The following is a 15,218-nucleotide window of genomic DNA, read 5'->3' as shown; positions in this document are numbered from 1 at the left end:
AGTTTCTTAAACTCTGTGTATTAAGTTCCCTAGCTGTCAGAAATTACACTATCTTTCCTTGCTCTTTAAAGCATATAGATATTAGTTAATGTGAAACATTTCCATTTTTGTTAAGGGAAAATATGCAAGACCCAAAACGTCTTATTTTATATAAAGATCCCATTCTCTTTTGACTTTGTAATTTCTAGTCAGAGTAAATGGAGTTTTATGTACATTTATTGGGAGAAAACAACCTCAAATATAGAGGTATTTGAATACAAATACTTAGCAAAGGTATCTAGAGCCTGTAACAGTGTGTGTAATTATTTAGTTTGTACACTTGAAATGTCTGCCAACTTCTGATAGAAACTGAGTCATACTGATATTTCCATGGTACCAAAATATGGCCAGGAACTAGTAGATTAAATATTTGATCTCTGTAATCATTTCTGGTGGGCCCATGGCAGGTTAATGCTATATAATATTTAATAGAGAATAAACACATTTTTAAAGGAATGTAGAACTTAACATTAAAGGTTAAAAACCTAATATTTATGGGTACAAAGAAAAGGCAAAAATGTGTATTCTGAATGAGCCAAATCCATTTCATACGATAGAATTCAGGTGACATAGGCTGACTACAATATGAAACCCAAACATTCATTCTTATTTTTGAAATTCTACACACTGTCAATGTTGACATAAGGAGGTCACTGGCTAGCTGATATTTTTAGATGAATGTGCCAAAATTCAAGATCCAGAATTAGTGAAATGATAGTACACTGCAGGTGATGACAGAGAAATGATAAAGCAGGCATGTGAGAGCTTCAACTTTAGTGAGTCAACCATTTTTTAAAAAGAAACTATCAGTGTGAAGCATGGGTCATCATCTTAAGGCAAACAAAAAATTTCAAACACTTGGTAAAAGTATAGCGCTTAGTTTCTGACACTGAGTAGTGGATACGAAAAAAAAAGGTGCAAAATAAAACTTGAGTCATGAAAAACTTTCTGAAAGTTTTTCCATTTACAAAATAAAAACATTTAATAATTCAAACGAAGATTATCAAAAGATTCACTTCATTTACTTATTTATTTAGAGATAGAGTCTCACTCTGTCACCCAGGCTGGAATGCAGTGGCACAATCTTGGCTCACTGCAGCCTCCACCTCCCCAGTTCAAGTGATTCTCCTGCCTCAGCCACCCAAATAGCTGGGATTACAGGTGTGCACCACCATACCCAGCTAATTTTTGTATTTTTAGTAGAAACGGGGTTTCACCATGTTGGCCAGGCTGGTCTCGAACTCCTGACCTCAAGTGATCTGCCTGCCTCGGCCTCCCAAAGTGCTGGGACTATAGGCATAAGCCACCACTCCCGACCCCGAAGATTCACTTTAACCAACACATTTGTATAGTACCAAAGGATAACTTTTGGACCTCATGATATCTTGATGTGAACTCATAGCACTTATTATCATGTGGTTTGGGTATGTTTACATTACTTTGATGTATTTCTTTTTCAAGCTCCTGTGAAAATTAGTCTGTATTACTATGTCTGTTTTCGAGTAAAACAAACAGACTATAGAAATATAAGAAAGCTGTCCAAGTTCAAATATATCAATGACAGACTCTGCTGTATTCAGTACCACTTGTTGGCCAGTCTGAGGGCGCCATAGTGGCCTGAAAATGCACTGGAATATGGAATATCTGCTGAGTTGTTTTTGAATGTGACAAATTTCTTAAAGGCAAGGAACAATCAATGCCTTCATCCATGTACTCTATTTTCTTTTCCTTTCTTGTTCTATTATAGCAGATTTTTAGAAGATATTTTGTTCTATCATTATTTAGCAGAGTCTGTTTATTTTTTTATCCTCTGTAAAATATAATTGAGAGAAGGGACAAAATGTACATTCTCTTTCAAATGAAGCTACAACTACTTTATGTCTGAGAACAGAAATCAGTTTTGCCTATGCTGTAGCACAGTCAAAACCTAAAAATAAAAACTGCAGTTACAAATGGCAGTACTCATTACAGTATAGTCACGTGGACTAATAAAGAATGCATCCACTTTACTCTTTCTTTCAAAATAAAGGGTAATTAAATCGATCTGAAAGTATAAAAGTAACACATGTTCATTGTCAAAAACAAATACAAGATGTTAATAATGGTGGAAAATGAGAGAGAGTGAAGGGATATATGGGAACCATATGCACTGTCCATTCGTTGATCTCTGAATCTAAAACTGCTAAAAAGAAAAAAAAAACAGAGGTCTATTCCCTTAATTTCAAAAAGTCATTTGCAACCTTACCCCTTGGGAGTAACCATTGTTAACATTTGAGAGGACAACCCTGCAGTCATCTTTCTTCTTTGAGAGTTGACTATTTCTATAATGTAGCCCTTACTTTGTCTCTCAGTGAACATCTTCGCAAAGACAGCTGCAGTTCCAATCCAGTGTGTTAATGGGATTTGACATGTGTACTTTTATATTATGATATACATACATTATACTCTGTATACATACTAATATACTATATACATTATATACTTTTTCGTACTTGTGAAGATTTATTAATATGCATATTGGACATATGTTATAAAATTATATATACTTTCATAATTGTGTATGTATATAATCGTGTATATATATAATTTCTATGAAAATACTGGATCTTAAAAAAGAATTCTCACAATATTTGTTTCTAATTTCATTTTTTTCTGATTCTACTGCAATGGCCATCTCTCTGCCTTAGTAGTACTTTGTATTGCTCTTTTTCATCTCAATTTAACCTTTTGATTTTCTCTGGTGTAAGTGAGGTTCCCACACCTAGCTACCCTGAGCAGTCTTCTCTTAGGCAGTAGCGTGTAGTGGTTATGAGCCTGGGTGGGCTCTGACACGGAGTTTCTGGGTTGAAATCCCAGCATCGCCACCTACCAACCTAACTTTCAGCTATTCACTTAACACCGTGTCCTCAGAGGTAAAGTGAGTCATAATAATTCTCACCTCAAAGGTTGTTGCAAGGATAAAACTAGCCAGTCATGTGAAGTGTTTAGAATAGAGCTTAGCAAATAATAAGAACTCCATGCCTACTAACTAATAATTTTTAAGGGTAGTCTACAAATGCCACTTTTAGGGATTTTGCACTTAAAGTGCTGTGCTTACTTAAAGCAGTCTGCCTAGACACTTCCATTGTATTTATAATGTGAAGTTGGAAAGGAATGTTAACTGAAAAGTCTATCAGGGAAGCCTTTCTTTGTCTCTGTGATGACCCTTTTCCAGTTTTTCCCACAGCCTACATATTTCTGTTAGAAGTTAGGTCAACAGAAGACCTAAACTTGATACTGGGCCTATTTACTCTCTGTCAGATTGACTGTAGGAGTGAATTCCAGAGCGAAGGGCACAGCCCAGACACTCGCTTTTCTTTTTTATTCCTAATTCAAACTTACTGGCACTGGCAAGAAGTCCTGGATTGTTTAATCAAACCTGCGTGGGTCATAAGGTATAGGAAGAATCAAAACTCAGGTGCTTGAGCTTTAAACATTTAAAAAGCTTATTAAATTAAAATCCCATACATGGACCACTTCTGAATAACTTATTTGAAAAGAAAACCCTGGCCAGTATAGATTAGAAGTATAGAATGAATCTTATGAATAATCAGCGCTGTGTTAGTCAGCTCAGGCTGCTATAACAAAATGCCACAGACTGAGGTGGCTTAAACAACAGACATTTCTTTCTCACAGTTCTGGAGGCTGGAGAATCCAAGACCGAGGTACCGGTAGATTTGCTTCCTGGTAAGGGGCCTCTTTCTGGCTTGGAAATGGCTACCTTCTCTCTGAGTCTTCATAAGACATTTCCTTGGCGCATGCTCTTGGAGAGAAAAATACCTCTGTCTTCCTCTTCTTATAAGGACACTAATCCCATCCTGAAGGCCCCACCCTCATGACCTCACCAAAGTACCTCCCAAAGGCTGCATCTCCTAATACCTCTGCCTTGGGGATTAGGGCTTCAACATATAATACAGGACAAACACAAACATTCAGCCCATAACAAACCCTAAAGGATGAGAATAGATGGACACATATCAGGAAACAACATACGCTGGGCCTTTCAGAGGGTGGAGGGTGGGCAGAGGGAGAAGATCAGGAAAGATAACCAATGGGTACTAGGCTTAACATCTGTCCAGCAAGGCATCATGGCACACATTTATCTGTGTAGCAAACCTGCACTTGTACCCCTGAACTTAAAAAAAATAAAAGTTAACAAAAACCCTAATAAATCAAACTTTATGTAGTATTTCATACTAATGCCACAGAGTCCATGACCTGAAGACTACCAAAATCTAGGTGATACTAGAGCACATTTCCATAAGTTAATGAAAACAAACTCACTGAAACTAATTGAATATTTGACTTGAATTTTCAGTGATACTTGGTGTATTATTTGTACTCAAGTCTTATGATAATTTCTACACTGAAATTTTGTATTCGGTAAAAACCTTAGTTCATAATAATAGGTGTAATTCTTGCTCTTACTAAAACTCATCTTAAAAATAAATCAGCATTCTCAGCAAACTAACACAGGAACAGAAAACCAAAGACTGCACGTTCTCACTCATAAGTGGGAGTTGGACAATGAGAACACATGGACACAGGGAGGGGAACATCACACACTGGGGCCTGTTGGGGGGTGGGGGGCAAGGGGAGGGAGAGCATTAGGACAAATACCTAATGCATGCGGAGCTTAAAACCTAATGATGCGTTGATGGGTGCAGCAAACCACCATGGCATATGTATACCTATGTAACAAACCTACACGTTCTGCACATGTATCCCAGAACTTAAAGTAAAATCTAAAAAAAAAAAAGAATATTTTAAAAAAACAAACAAGTATTCACTTGGGCAGGTCACATACTGAAATTGGAGTTAGCACGGCCCCTGTGCAAGGATGACAAGCAAATCTGTGAAGCGTTCATATTTTTTATGTCTGAGTGATGGTGAGGACGTCCCTAGCTACCAAGATTGCTGACACACGAGTAAAAAAAATAAAAAGTAAAAACCAGCATAGACATTTCTCTCCATGTCACTTGTTTCCATTTAAAGCAAAACTTCTTGAAATAAATGCCTATACCTGGTGTCACCTGTTCCTCTCCTCACACATCTCTTAAACCTACTTGTTCAAGGTTTATTCACCCTCTACTTCACTGGAACAGTTCTGGTGAAAATAACCAACTTCTGGTGACAGATTTATTTGCTAAATCTGATGATCCCCTCTCAGTTCTTCACTCATGTGACATGTTAGCAGCTTTTGAAACAACTGATCCTTCCCCTTTCCTTGATATGCTTTTTGTAACCGGCCTCTGGGGCCCACACTCCTCTGGTTGTCCTCATTGCTAGGACTTTTTCTCAGCCTCATTTGCTTGGTTTTCTTTATCTCCTTGACTTCTGAGTGCCCCATGGTGAATCCCTAGATCCATTCTCTTATTTATCTGTTATCTTCCTCTGTGTGATTTTATTCTGACTCGTGGCTCTACATACCATCAACATGTTCAGTTTAGATTTCCATTCGGACCTCTCCACTGACATCTGTGATTCTATACTCAAATGGCTAATTTGACATCTCAGCTTGGATATTTAAAAAGAACCTCAATTTTAATATGTTCAGAATGGAACTGTGGATTTCCGCTTCTAAATCTGATTCTCCTACCATCTTCCTCACCTCTATACACAGCAATTTCGTCTTTCCAGTTGGTTAAGATAACAAAACTTGGAGTCATCCTTGATTCTTGTTTCTTGCACATACCACACCTGGTCCGTCAGAAAACTCAAATGGCTCAACCTTTATATTCTGTCATGCAGCCCTGTCATTCCACCTCCACTGCCACTGCCTGGTCCAAGCTTCCCTGATCCCTTGCCTGCATGGTTGCAAAATCTCCTGATCAGGCTCTTTACTTCAACTCTTGGACCTGCTGTCTCTTTATCTTACAGCAGCCACAGCTTATGTTCTTAAAGTATGTCAGATTATGGAACCCTTCACCCCATCTCCAAAGCCTTCTTATGATTTCATATTGAGGGACTGAATATTAGAGACATATTCAGTCTCTCACATTCAGTCTCATATGCCAGACCACACATTAAAATACAACTCTGCAGCACAGCCTCCAGCAACCGGAAAGCCAAAGACAACTTTTTTTGGCAATCAGCCCCCAGTGGTCAGGATCTGATGATGGCTTTCCTAATTTTTGTCTCCACTTCAAATTTTGGAACAACCAGACAGAGCCAAATATGCACCTCTAACCATAGGATACCCAACTTCTAGTTAATCCACTAGAGCTTCGCCACGCCAACAACCTCCAGTGAGGGCACACCTGAAGCCTTCCCTTTTTTCCACTATTAGGCATTCCTGCTTCTCTGCCTGTCTTTGAGTCTTTATCAAAACACAGGTGACAGTGGCTGATTCCACTGCTAAAGGAAGTTCTGAATAAACAGCATTTGCTTGTTCTCTTCCCATCTGGTCTTTGTTTATTTCCGTATCTTACTCTGAGTAAAAACCAAAGATCTTCCAATAGTCCTGAAGGGCTCATGTGACCTGCCCACCACCCACTTCTTCACTACCTCTCTAGCCTCATATGTTAGGCTCTCTTCCTTGCCCAATTTGCTTCAAGCACAGTGGCCTCCTGGCTGTTACTTGTACACACTTGGCACAACCTGCCCCGAGGCCTTTTTCATTTGTCCATCCATTTACCTGGAATTATCTTAAGTTGTTCATATAGGACATTTTATTACTACCTTCCACTCTCAGCTCCAGTGAGATTCTAATTCTACCAGAGACTTTTTTTTGCAACTTTCCTGTGTATCTTAGACACCATATCCAGCCACAGCCTTCCCTGTCACCCTCAGCATATTTTATTTTATTCATGTAATTTGTTGCCCCTAATATACTATTTTCTTGTATACATATTTTCTTCCTCCTTCCCACCCCTCAACTATAATAAAAACCCCATGAGGCCAAGGATTTTGTTACTTCTGTATCCCCTGCACAGTGTCTGGCAAGTCAATGTCACTCAATCAATATTTGATAAATAAATAATTAGCTACAAAATCTTATATTCACAGATTTCTTAAAATGGGAATATTTTAAAAATTAGTAGATCAGTCACAACCCCAGGAGAAAACAAATGGCACACGCAAAATGAGTAATTTAAAAAGAATTGAATCACATGACTCTTTTAGAAAGGAGAGGGCAAAGATCCGTTAACACCTAGGCATGATAAAGTGCTTTGAGGCTAATGAGAGCAGCCCTATCACTACATCTAGGCACAGGACAGGAGAGGCTAGCCGAGGCCAGAGAGCAAGCTAGGCCTCTACAGGCACTCTAACCTTTTGTGGAGGGTGTGCAGCCAGCTCTGGAAACCCTGAGGGAAACCAAGGGAATAAACACCTGGCCCACTCTGCTTTTGCCCTCCAAGTTCCTTCCTGTATTCCCCATTGGCTGACCCAACCAGGAGCCGGAATGTAAGGGAAACATTAGGTGTTGTTCTCATTTGTCAGCTCCTGGGGCACAGCACAGGGTGAAGCAGGGTGGAGCATGGGACCTCCAAGGCTGTATCTACCGTTCCAGCAATCTTTCATAATCATTAAAAGTCATAAGGTTAACTGTTTTAAAAATAATCATGAAGTGTTTTCTGTGGGGGTATGAGACTCTCAGTGAAACAGACTCCCAGTCAAATCCCAGAGTATCTGTTTGGGGTTTACAATGTCAAACCATTGCACTAAATGGTAGTTATTATTTTACATGATAACTGCATTTTTTAAAACAAATTAATTATGCCATTTTTATTATTTAGCATGCCCTTTGACTGTGTTAAAAAAGAATAATTGGTAATGTTGTATATGTTATTCTGCCAGGAGTAAAAGGGAGCCACAGAAATATTCCTTATAGCTGATAAATGGATTTATCAATTCTAAGGGAACAGCGTTTTTTAAAATGTTGAACAATGCATTATTGTAATTTTAATCATGAATTGTCCAAAAAGAACACACTGTGGATGAAAAGAACAACAGAACAGATGTTTCAAGATCTGAGTTCTAATCCTGCCTTGGCCAGCTATTGGCAAATAAGTTCAACTGCATGAACCTCAGTTTCCTCATCTGCAAAGTGGGAGATGGGACAAGATGATGTTTGAGGTCATTTCTAACTCTCAAATTGTACTCCACTGGAAGCTGTTAATGTGTGCCAAGAGAACAAAGTTAGATAAAAACTGTGTCAGCATGACTTATTCATTTAGAAGCAAGCAATGACTGGAGATAAAAGCCATGTTGGGTTTTGTTTTTAGATTTCAGAATTCACTGGTCCAGATCCTATACCCTTTATACCCACTTCTTTTCCCCTCTCCTTCCTCCCTTTCCTCTCACTATATTATTCTAAAGAATATTCAAGGGGGGGAAAATCAATCATTAGATAAATTTTAATTCTGTATGATTGTTTCAGAGGTAAGAAGCTCAGACAAAAATAATGCCTGCAATTGTGTTTTCTCTTTAGAATCAACTGTATTTATTCCCCAGTCCAAATACTCCATTGAAGAAGATGTTGGTGAGCTGTTCGTTCCCATCCGGAGGAGCGGAGATGTGAGCCAGGAGCTAATGGTGGTCTGTTATACCCAACAAGGTAGCTCGATTTGCCAAAAAACTAAGATAACTCCCAAGAGATATAAATAAGCCTTTTTAACATATTGGAACCATAACACTTTGCCATGAAGGGTATACTTTATCAATTTTCCATAGATACAGAAAAGGATTTATTTAGAAGTCTTTCTTCAGGATTTCTCCTTTGAGGAGTCCTCTTTCTGATTTCACTTGGTCACTTACCGCAATACTCAAGGCTTTTTGGATTATAAGGAACTAAAGCCCACCCAAGCCTGCTCAAGTAGAAATGGGTTACTATTAAAAAAAAAAAAAAAAAAGAGCCAAAATGATGCATGCCCAAGGAAAAGAAACTAATTAAAACCAGTTTGAAACTCATTTCAAAGAAATATCAAAATGTTTGTTTAGCTCATGAGCAAATATCCTATGGAAGGTGATTTTATATAATACAAAATTAAAATTAATACATAATATTCACTAATATACTAAATACCTTTCTAGGAAATAAGCAGATTTTCTAAAAATGCAAAACCAATGGTTATATATACTGATATCAGAGTAGACTTTTGCTAAAATTTTCATTCGTGGATATATGATTTGAAAGGCAGTACAGAAGAGTGATTAAAAGCCAACTTCAGAGTCCGGGCTCGGTGGCTCATGCCTGTAATCCCAGCGCTTTGGGAGGCCAAGTCAGGTGGACCACAAGGTCTGGAGTTCACAACCAGTCTGATCGACATGGTGAAACCCCGCCTCTACTAAAAATACAAAAATTAACTGGGCATGGTGGCGCGCATGCGCCTGTAATCCCAGCTACTCAGGAGGCTAAGGCAGAAGAATTGCTTGAACCTGGGAGGTGGAGGTTGCAGTGAGCGAAGATCACGCCATTGCATTCCAGCCTGAGCAACAGAGCGAAAATCCGACTCAAAAAAAAAAAAAAAAAAACCAACTTCAGGACCAGCCTTGGACTCTGGGTCCCAGACCAAGTGGTTCAACTTCTGAAAACCTCAGTTACCAAATGTGTAAAGCCGGGTAGAGTGGTTGAGAGGATTAAGGAGACAAGTATGTGAAGCACTTGGCACTTTGCCTGTGCATAGTAAGCTTTTGAATAGTAGGGGCTATTAATCTGTAACACTGTGTTGATCTAAAGTCCACTGACAGGAAAGACAGGAGAGAACACTTGAAATGTAATATTCCTTATAGGTATATAGGTTTGAGGTCACTCTCAAGTTAACTCATGATACTAGAACAGTATGTAGTTACTACATACATAACAGTATGTAGTTACTATTGCAATTCTAGGGGTGTTCATGTCTACAACTGACCATTAAAATGCTGTGTATGAAAATATCTTTGTCTTATGTTCAGCAGAAAAATCTTTTGAATTCTCTCTGCTTCCAGGAACAGCAACTGGAACTGTGCCGACTTCCGTGTTGTCTTACTCTGATTACATATCCAGGCCTGAGGACCACACCAGTGTTGTCCACTTTGACAAAGATGAACGGGAGAAACTGTGTCGGATAGTCGTAATTGATGACTCCTTGTACGAGGAGGAGGAAACCTTCCATGTCCTTCTGAGTATGCCCATGGGGGGGAGAATCGGATCAGAGTTCCCAGGGGCTCAGGTTACAATCGTTCCTGACAAAGATGATGGTGAGTACTAATTTACTTGAAAATTCTTCTTGCCAGGAAGAACAACATGAGGAACAACTTTCTAGACAGAAAAAATGGGAATTTAAAACAATGATAATATACACATTTATTTTATGTTTGGTTTTTTCATCCGATTAGGTTTCAAAGTTGGCTGCATCTGTCGGTTTGTCTTCCTTGATTTAATGTTTCTAAAGGGCAAAAGTCACAACTATGTGTGTGTTTTTTTCCCCTGTGCAGTTTCTTTCACCATGCCATTTACCATCAGGTGATTAAACTTTTGACATTTCGTGGTGAAGAATTGAAATCTAATTTATTTCCTTCTTGGTTTTTTGTTTTGTTTTGCTTTTAAAAGCTTATATTTTGTAACTTGAATCTCAGTGTTTGAAACTGTTTTTTCAAAGAAACCTGTTGGACAAGGCTGTTGAATGAATAACTAGTAAACACATGGAAAATTAAGTCCTACAAGCCACTCTGCCCCAAAATAGGAGGGAGGGAATATCCTAGATCATTCTTCCCCAGAGAAACTAAATTGTTGTGAAGTAGAAATAGAGAAGGGAGCAAAAGGATCTTAATCTCCCCAGTTCAAGAAACAGTTTGTACTTTTTTATGTGGATAGAGAGAGCAAAAGGAAAGATTGCGAGTACTGTTGTAAGTAAAGCAGAGAGCAGTAAACTGAGAGATGGGACTCCCTAACCCTGGGCTGGTTTTCTTTCCCCCTTGAAATTTTCCTCCTGGTAGGTGAAAGAGGAAGACACTGGGGGATGATTCTTTCAGTTTGGAAAGAAGCTGGAAGACAGTCAAAAGATCAAACTTAGGAAGTTGAAAATAATCTACCAGAAAAGGTCTTTGATAGTTTAATGGCAAAGCACGTGACAGGTGAACGTGGTAATGTGTCTTATGAGCCTATACTCTGTGCCAGGCACGGGTACTGGCTCCTCTGTACATTTTTTTAAAAAGACCTTTGCATAGGTTTATTGGATCTTCGTATTTCTTTGAATTGTCTATATACAAATTGATTTTCTTACTGATTTATAGTAGCTGTGAGAATAATAGATATTATACCTTTTACTGTATGTTGTTAAAATTTCTTCTAGTTTCTGCCATTTGTGTTTGGTTTAGCTTATTTTGGTTTTTAAATTGTTTTTGGTTTATTTTATTTTGTTTTCTGAATTGACAAATAATTATGTATATTCATGGGGCACATATTGATGTTTAGACATATAAAATAGTGATCAGATCAACATAATTAGCATGTCCATCATGTTAAACATGTATCATTTCTTTGTGTTGGGAACTTTCAATATCCTTGTAGCTAGTTGAAGCTATATAATGTATTATTGTGAACTAGAGTCATCCTACAGGGGTGTAGAAAACCAGAACTTGCTCCTCTTATCTAGCTGTCATTTTGTGTCCTTTACCTAATCTCTTCCCTGACCCCCCATCTCTCCTCCCTTCCCAGCTTCTGCTACCTTTGTATATCATTGTGCTTTATCATCCTAACAATTCTGTAAAATATATAACAACATCTGTGTATTTACTGAAAATGTTTGAAAACACTAAAAATTAGGAATTATTTTATCAAGAGGTATTGAAAGTCTTGATTCTACCTTAAATTTATATAATACCCTGTAAGTATAAGCTGCTCTAATATTTGTAACTGCTGCCTTAATTTATCAGTATAATAAAAAGTTCTATTCTGTATTTAAAGTACAGAAATTTTATTTTATCTTAAAGAAAGAGCCAATATTTTGAATACAGTCCAAAAAATCTAATAGTCCATGCTAAATGCCTATCTGCTCTTTAGATAATCCATCAATTGTTACAGGTAGAAAGAGGTAGGTCTAATTTAAAAATATAAAACGCAATTCATGTTTACTTTAGTTCAGTTTGTTTTGTTGGCAAAAAATAAAATCTTTCCTGTATGGATTGATATGGGATGCACATGCAGAAAAAAAACATAAAAGTACAGAAAAAAAAACACTTATTTATTAAGTGCCAGGCATTTTCACAAATGTATCTCTAAATCTGCAAAATGAAGGATGATGCCATTATCCCTATTTTACAGATGCCAAGACTGAGACTTAGAGAGACTTGTTGATTAACTTGAACTTATGAAGCTAGTCCACAGCAAAGTCAGTATCATGGCCCCCAAATCACAACCTTTCCATGCTATCACTCAGCCTTTAAAACGTGTCTCTAGTGGTAATGAAGTTGAGGAACCATTGGTACGATCCCATCATATAATATTCATAGAACATTTTACTATTGTCAGTGTCTTATCAGAGCTTCACAGTTCACTGATGTAGACAGGGCAAGTGGCATTATAAGTGGGGTAGTGAAAGCCCAGAAAATTATTTACCCCAGAACACAGGGCTGGTAAATCTGGGTGCCATGGACTTTGATTTTGAGGCTACTGAGTACCATGCAGACATTAGACCAGCAGTTTGTCAGGAATGGTTTTGGTGATTATTGCCACTCCTTCTTCATTCACTCAACCACTATTCAGTAAATCAAAAGTCCTGTGCATACTGCTCTGCTTTCTCCCATCTGTCATTTACCTTCCACTTCTAACATCACTACTATAGTTTAGACAGACCCTTTTCATCTCAGATGTAGATTATAATAAACTTCTCACAGGTCCCGCAGCCTCATATCTCATCCTACCCATACCTTGGTTTCCATTGCCACCAGTTTAACCTTTCCTAACCTCCTACCACACCTTTTCTCAGCACAAAACCCAAAAGTGTTGACAGCAAACTTTACCATCATCAGGAAGATAGGCACTTTCCACTTTACCCAATCAAAAGCCAGTAATGCACTAAAAAGAAAAAAATAAGTAAGTGTGGTTTAATCTCTTCTGGTAGTGTAATGATTAAGAAGTCTAGAAAGATTAAAGTTATTTCCTAATTAAGAGCAATATTTAGTCATGTTATTCAACAAATATTGCAATTATTTTCTTAAAAATGCAACGGTCATTCCAGTCACAGGGTAACGAAAAGGAGAAAGAAAAGAGGAGGAACAAAGGAGATGGCACACAGGGAGGGTGGGTCTCATGAGAGCAAATCAAAGACAGACTGAGGAGTAAGAACAGGACAAACCAAGCAATTAAGAGAGAAAATGAAGGCGCATCATATCTAAAGAAGAAAGAAAAGGACAGTACTGAAAAGAGGAGATGAGACAAGCCCATTAGGGCCTCTACTGTGGATAAACCACATCTTTCATATGCTGGCACTCATTTAGAGGGTTATTTTCTTTCTTTACAGTTACTTGAAATAGCACTAGCAAAATAAACCCAGTTTACAGCTCTTTGAGTGCTATATTTTCAAGTCTTCAGAAGCTTGCAGTGAGATCATTATGACCTACCAGAAGGAATTCTTCCTTGGACTGCTTAACATAGCAGATGGCACAAGCTCACCTTGAGGCTTAATCTTCACTCTGAGATTAAAGTTGCAGTTACCCAGTTTAGTATTCCATTCAATAAGAAATTTAGTAAGACATAAGTTTGGGGTGGTTTATCTATTAATACTGTACCTTATGCACTGTTGCGTCCCCAAAGAATCCTGTTGGTTGAGTGTTTCAGAGACTACCTGACTAAATGATGATTTATAGCACTTTAGTGAAAAATACTCTCAGAAGATCTTCTGTTACTTAAGAAATGGCTACGATATCGAATGTCAACCCTTTATAGAATTGACAATATTGACTTACAGTCCCTAGGACCTGCCCTGCACTTAGAGCTCAATCATTTCTTTTCATTCACTCATCACAGTTTGTCTTTTCTTTGACAATTCTTAACATCATTTTTCATATTTATTTTGTCATATTGTGCCCATTAGTATAATGTTGGATGGAAGCAGTAGAGCAGGCATTTTTGTCTTTTTCTCATTGAAAAGGAAAATCTTATAATGGTCCCCCGTTTAAAATAATATATACTATAAGATTCTAGTAACATTTTATCAGGTTAAGAAAACATTTAGTTTGAGAAGAGATTTTATCAGGAATAAGTATTAAACATTATAAAAATTTCTGCATTTATTGAACATATTACATAATCTTTTCCTTCAATCTGTTAGTGTAATTAATTGCATTTTTAGATTTACTAGTGTTAAGCCACTCATATATGCTTGAAGAAACTTACTTGTTCATGACATAATTTTATAAATTGCTGGATTAAATTTCAGAATATTTAATTTTAGGGCCGGGCGCGGTGGCTCACGCCTGTAATCCCAGCACTTTGGGAGGCCAAGGCAGGCAGATCACGAGGTCAGGAGATCCAGACCACAGTGAAACCCCGTCTCTACTAAAAAAATACAAAAAAATTAGCCAGGCGCGGTGGTGGGCGCCTGTAGTCCCGGCTACTTGGGAGGCTGAGACAGGAGAATGGCGTGAACCCGGGAGGCGGAGCTTGCAGTGAGCCGAGATCCGGCCACTGCACTCCAGCCTGGGCGACAGAGCGAGACTCCGTCTCAAAAAAAAAAGCAGGTTTCATTTTAGTATTTTTGCATGTATATGGGGCTTTAAATGTGTTTGTTTATAGAATCAAGTTTATAATGACTTCATTAATTGAGTTGAGGTACTATCTTTCTTGTTTCTTTAATCTGTAAACTTCAAATAAGATTGAGATAATTTAATTTTGTAGGTTTGGTAAAATTATAAATCTGCCTGTATATATGTAGCTAGATTTTGGCCGTTTGGCTTTCTTAAATGGTTATTTCTTCTTAAGTTTTATTACTGTATTTTTTTCCTAAGAAAGTTGTATGTATTATCTATATTTTCAAAATAATAGTGTAAATTTATTATAATTATCATAAAATTCTTAAAAGTCTTTATTGCATGTCTTTTTATGTCTCCATTTTATTACTAATGATGTTCTTCTATCCTCTCTGTCTCTCTTTTCCTTTTCTCTTTCAATTTATCTTTCCAGAAGTTTGTATATTTTATATGATTTTTTTTAA

At 37.6% G+C, this 15,218-nt stretch overlaps 1 protein-coding gene and 1 pseudogene across 2 annotated transcripts in view; both read left to right on the top strand.

Annotated features, from left to right (window-relative positions):
* Window positions 1-15,218, top strand: part of LOC105491762 (FRAS1 related extracellular matrix 2) — a 223,377-nt gene that overhangs the window by 88,070 nt on the left and 120,089 nt on the right. For both annotated transcript variants that reach the window (XR_011614885.1, XM_071081459.1), the window contains exons 5-6: window positions 8,513-8,638; window positions 10,012-10,263. Coding sequence is in view for 1 of the 2 variants with exons in the window: in XM_071081459.1 (XP_070937560.1) it covers window positions 8,513-8,638; window positions 10,012-10,263 (378 nt within the window). In the remaining variant the exon portion in view is untranslated. The remainder of the gene's footprint in view (window positions 1-8,512; window positions 8,639-10,011; window positions 10,264-15,218) is intronic.
* LOC112428468 (U6 spliceosomal RNA) lies at window positions 4,789-4,953 on the top strand (annotated as a pseudogene).

The sequence above is a fragment of the Macaca nemestrina genome, chromosome 16 (assembly GCF_043159975.1).
Source record: "Macaca nemestrina isolate mMacNem1 chromosome 16, mMacNem.hap1, whole genome shotgun sequence".
Lineage (NCBI taxonomy): Eukaryota > Metazoa > Chordata > Mammalia > Primates > Cercopithecidae > Macaca > Macaca nemestrina.
Note: the sequence above shows the minus strand (reverse complement) of the source record. Positions and strands in the feature narration are given on the sequence as shown.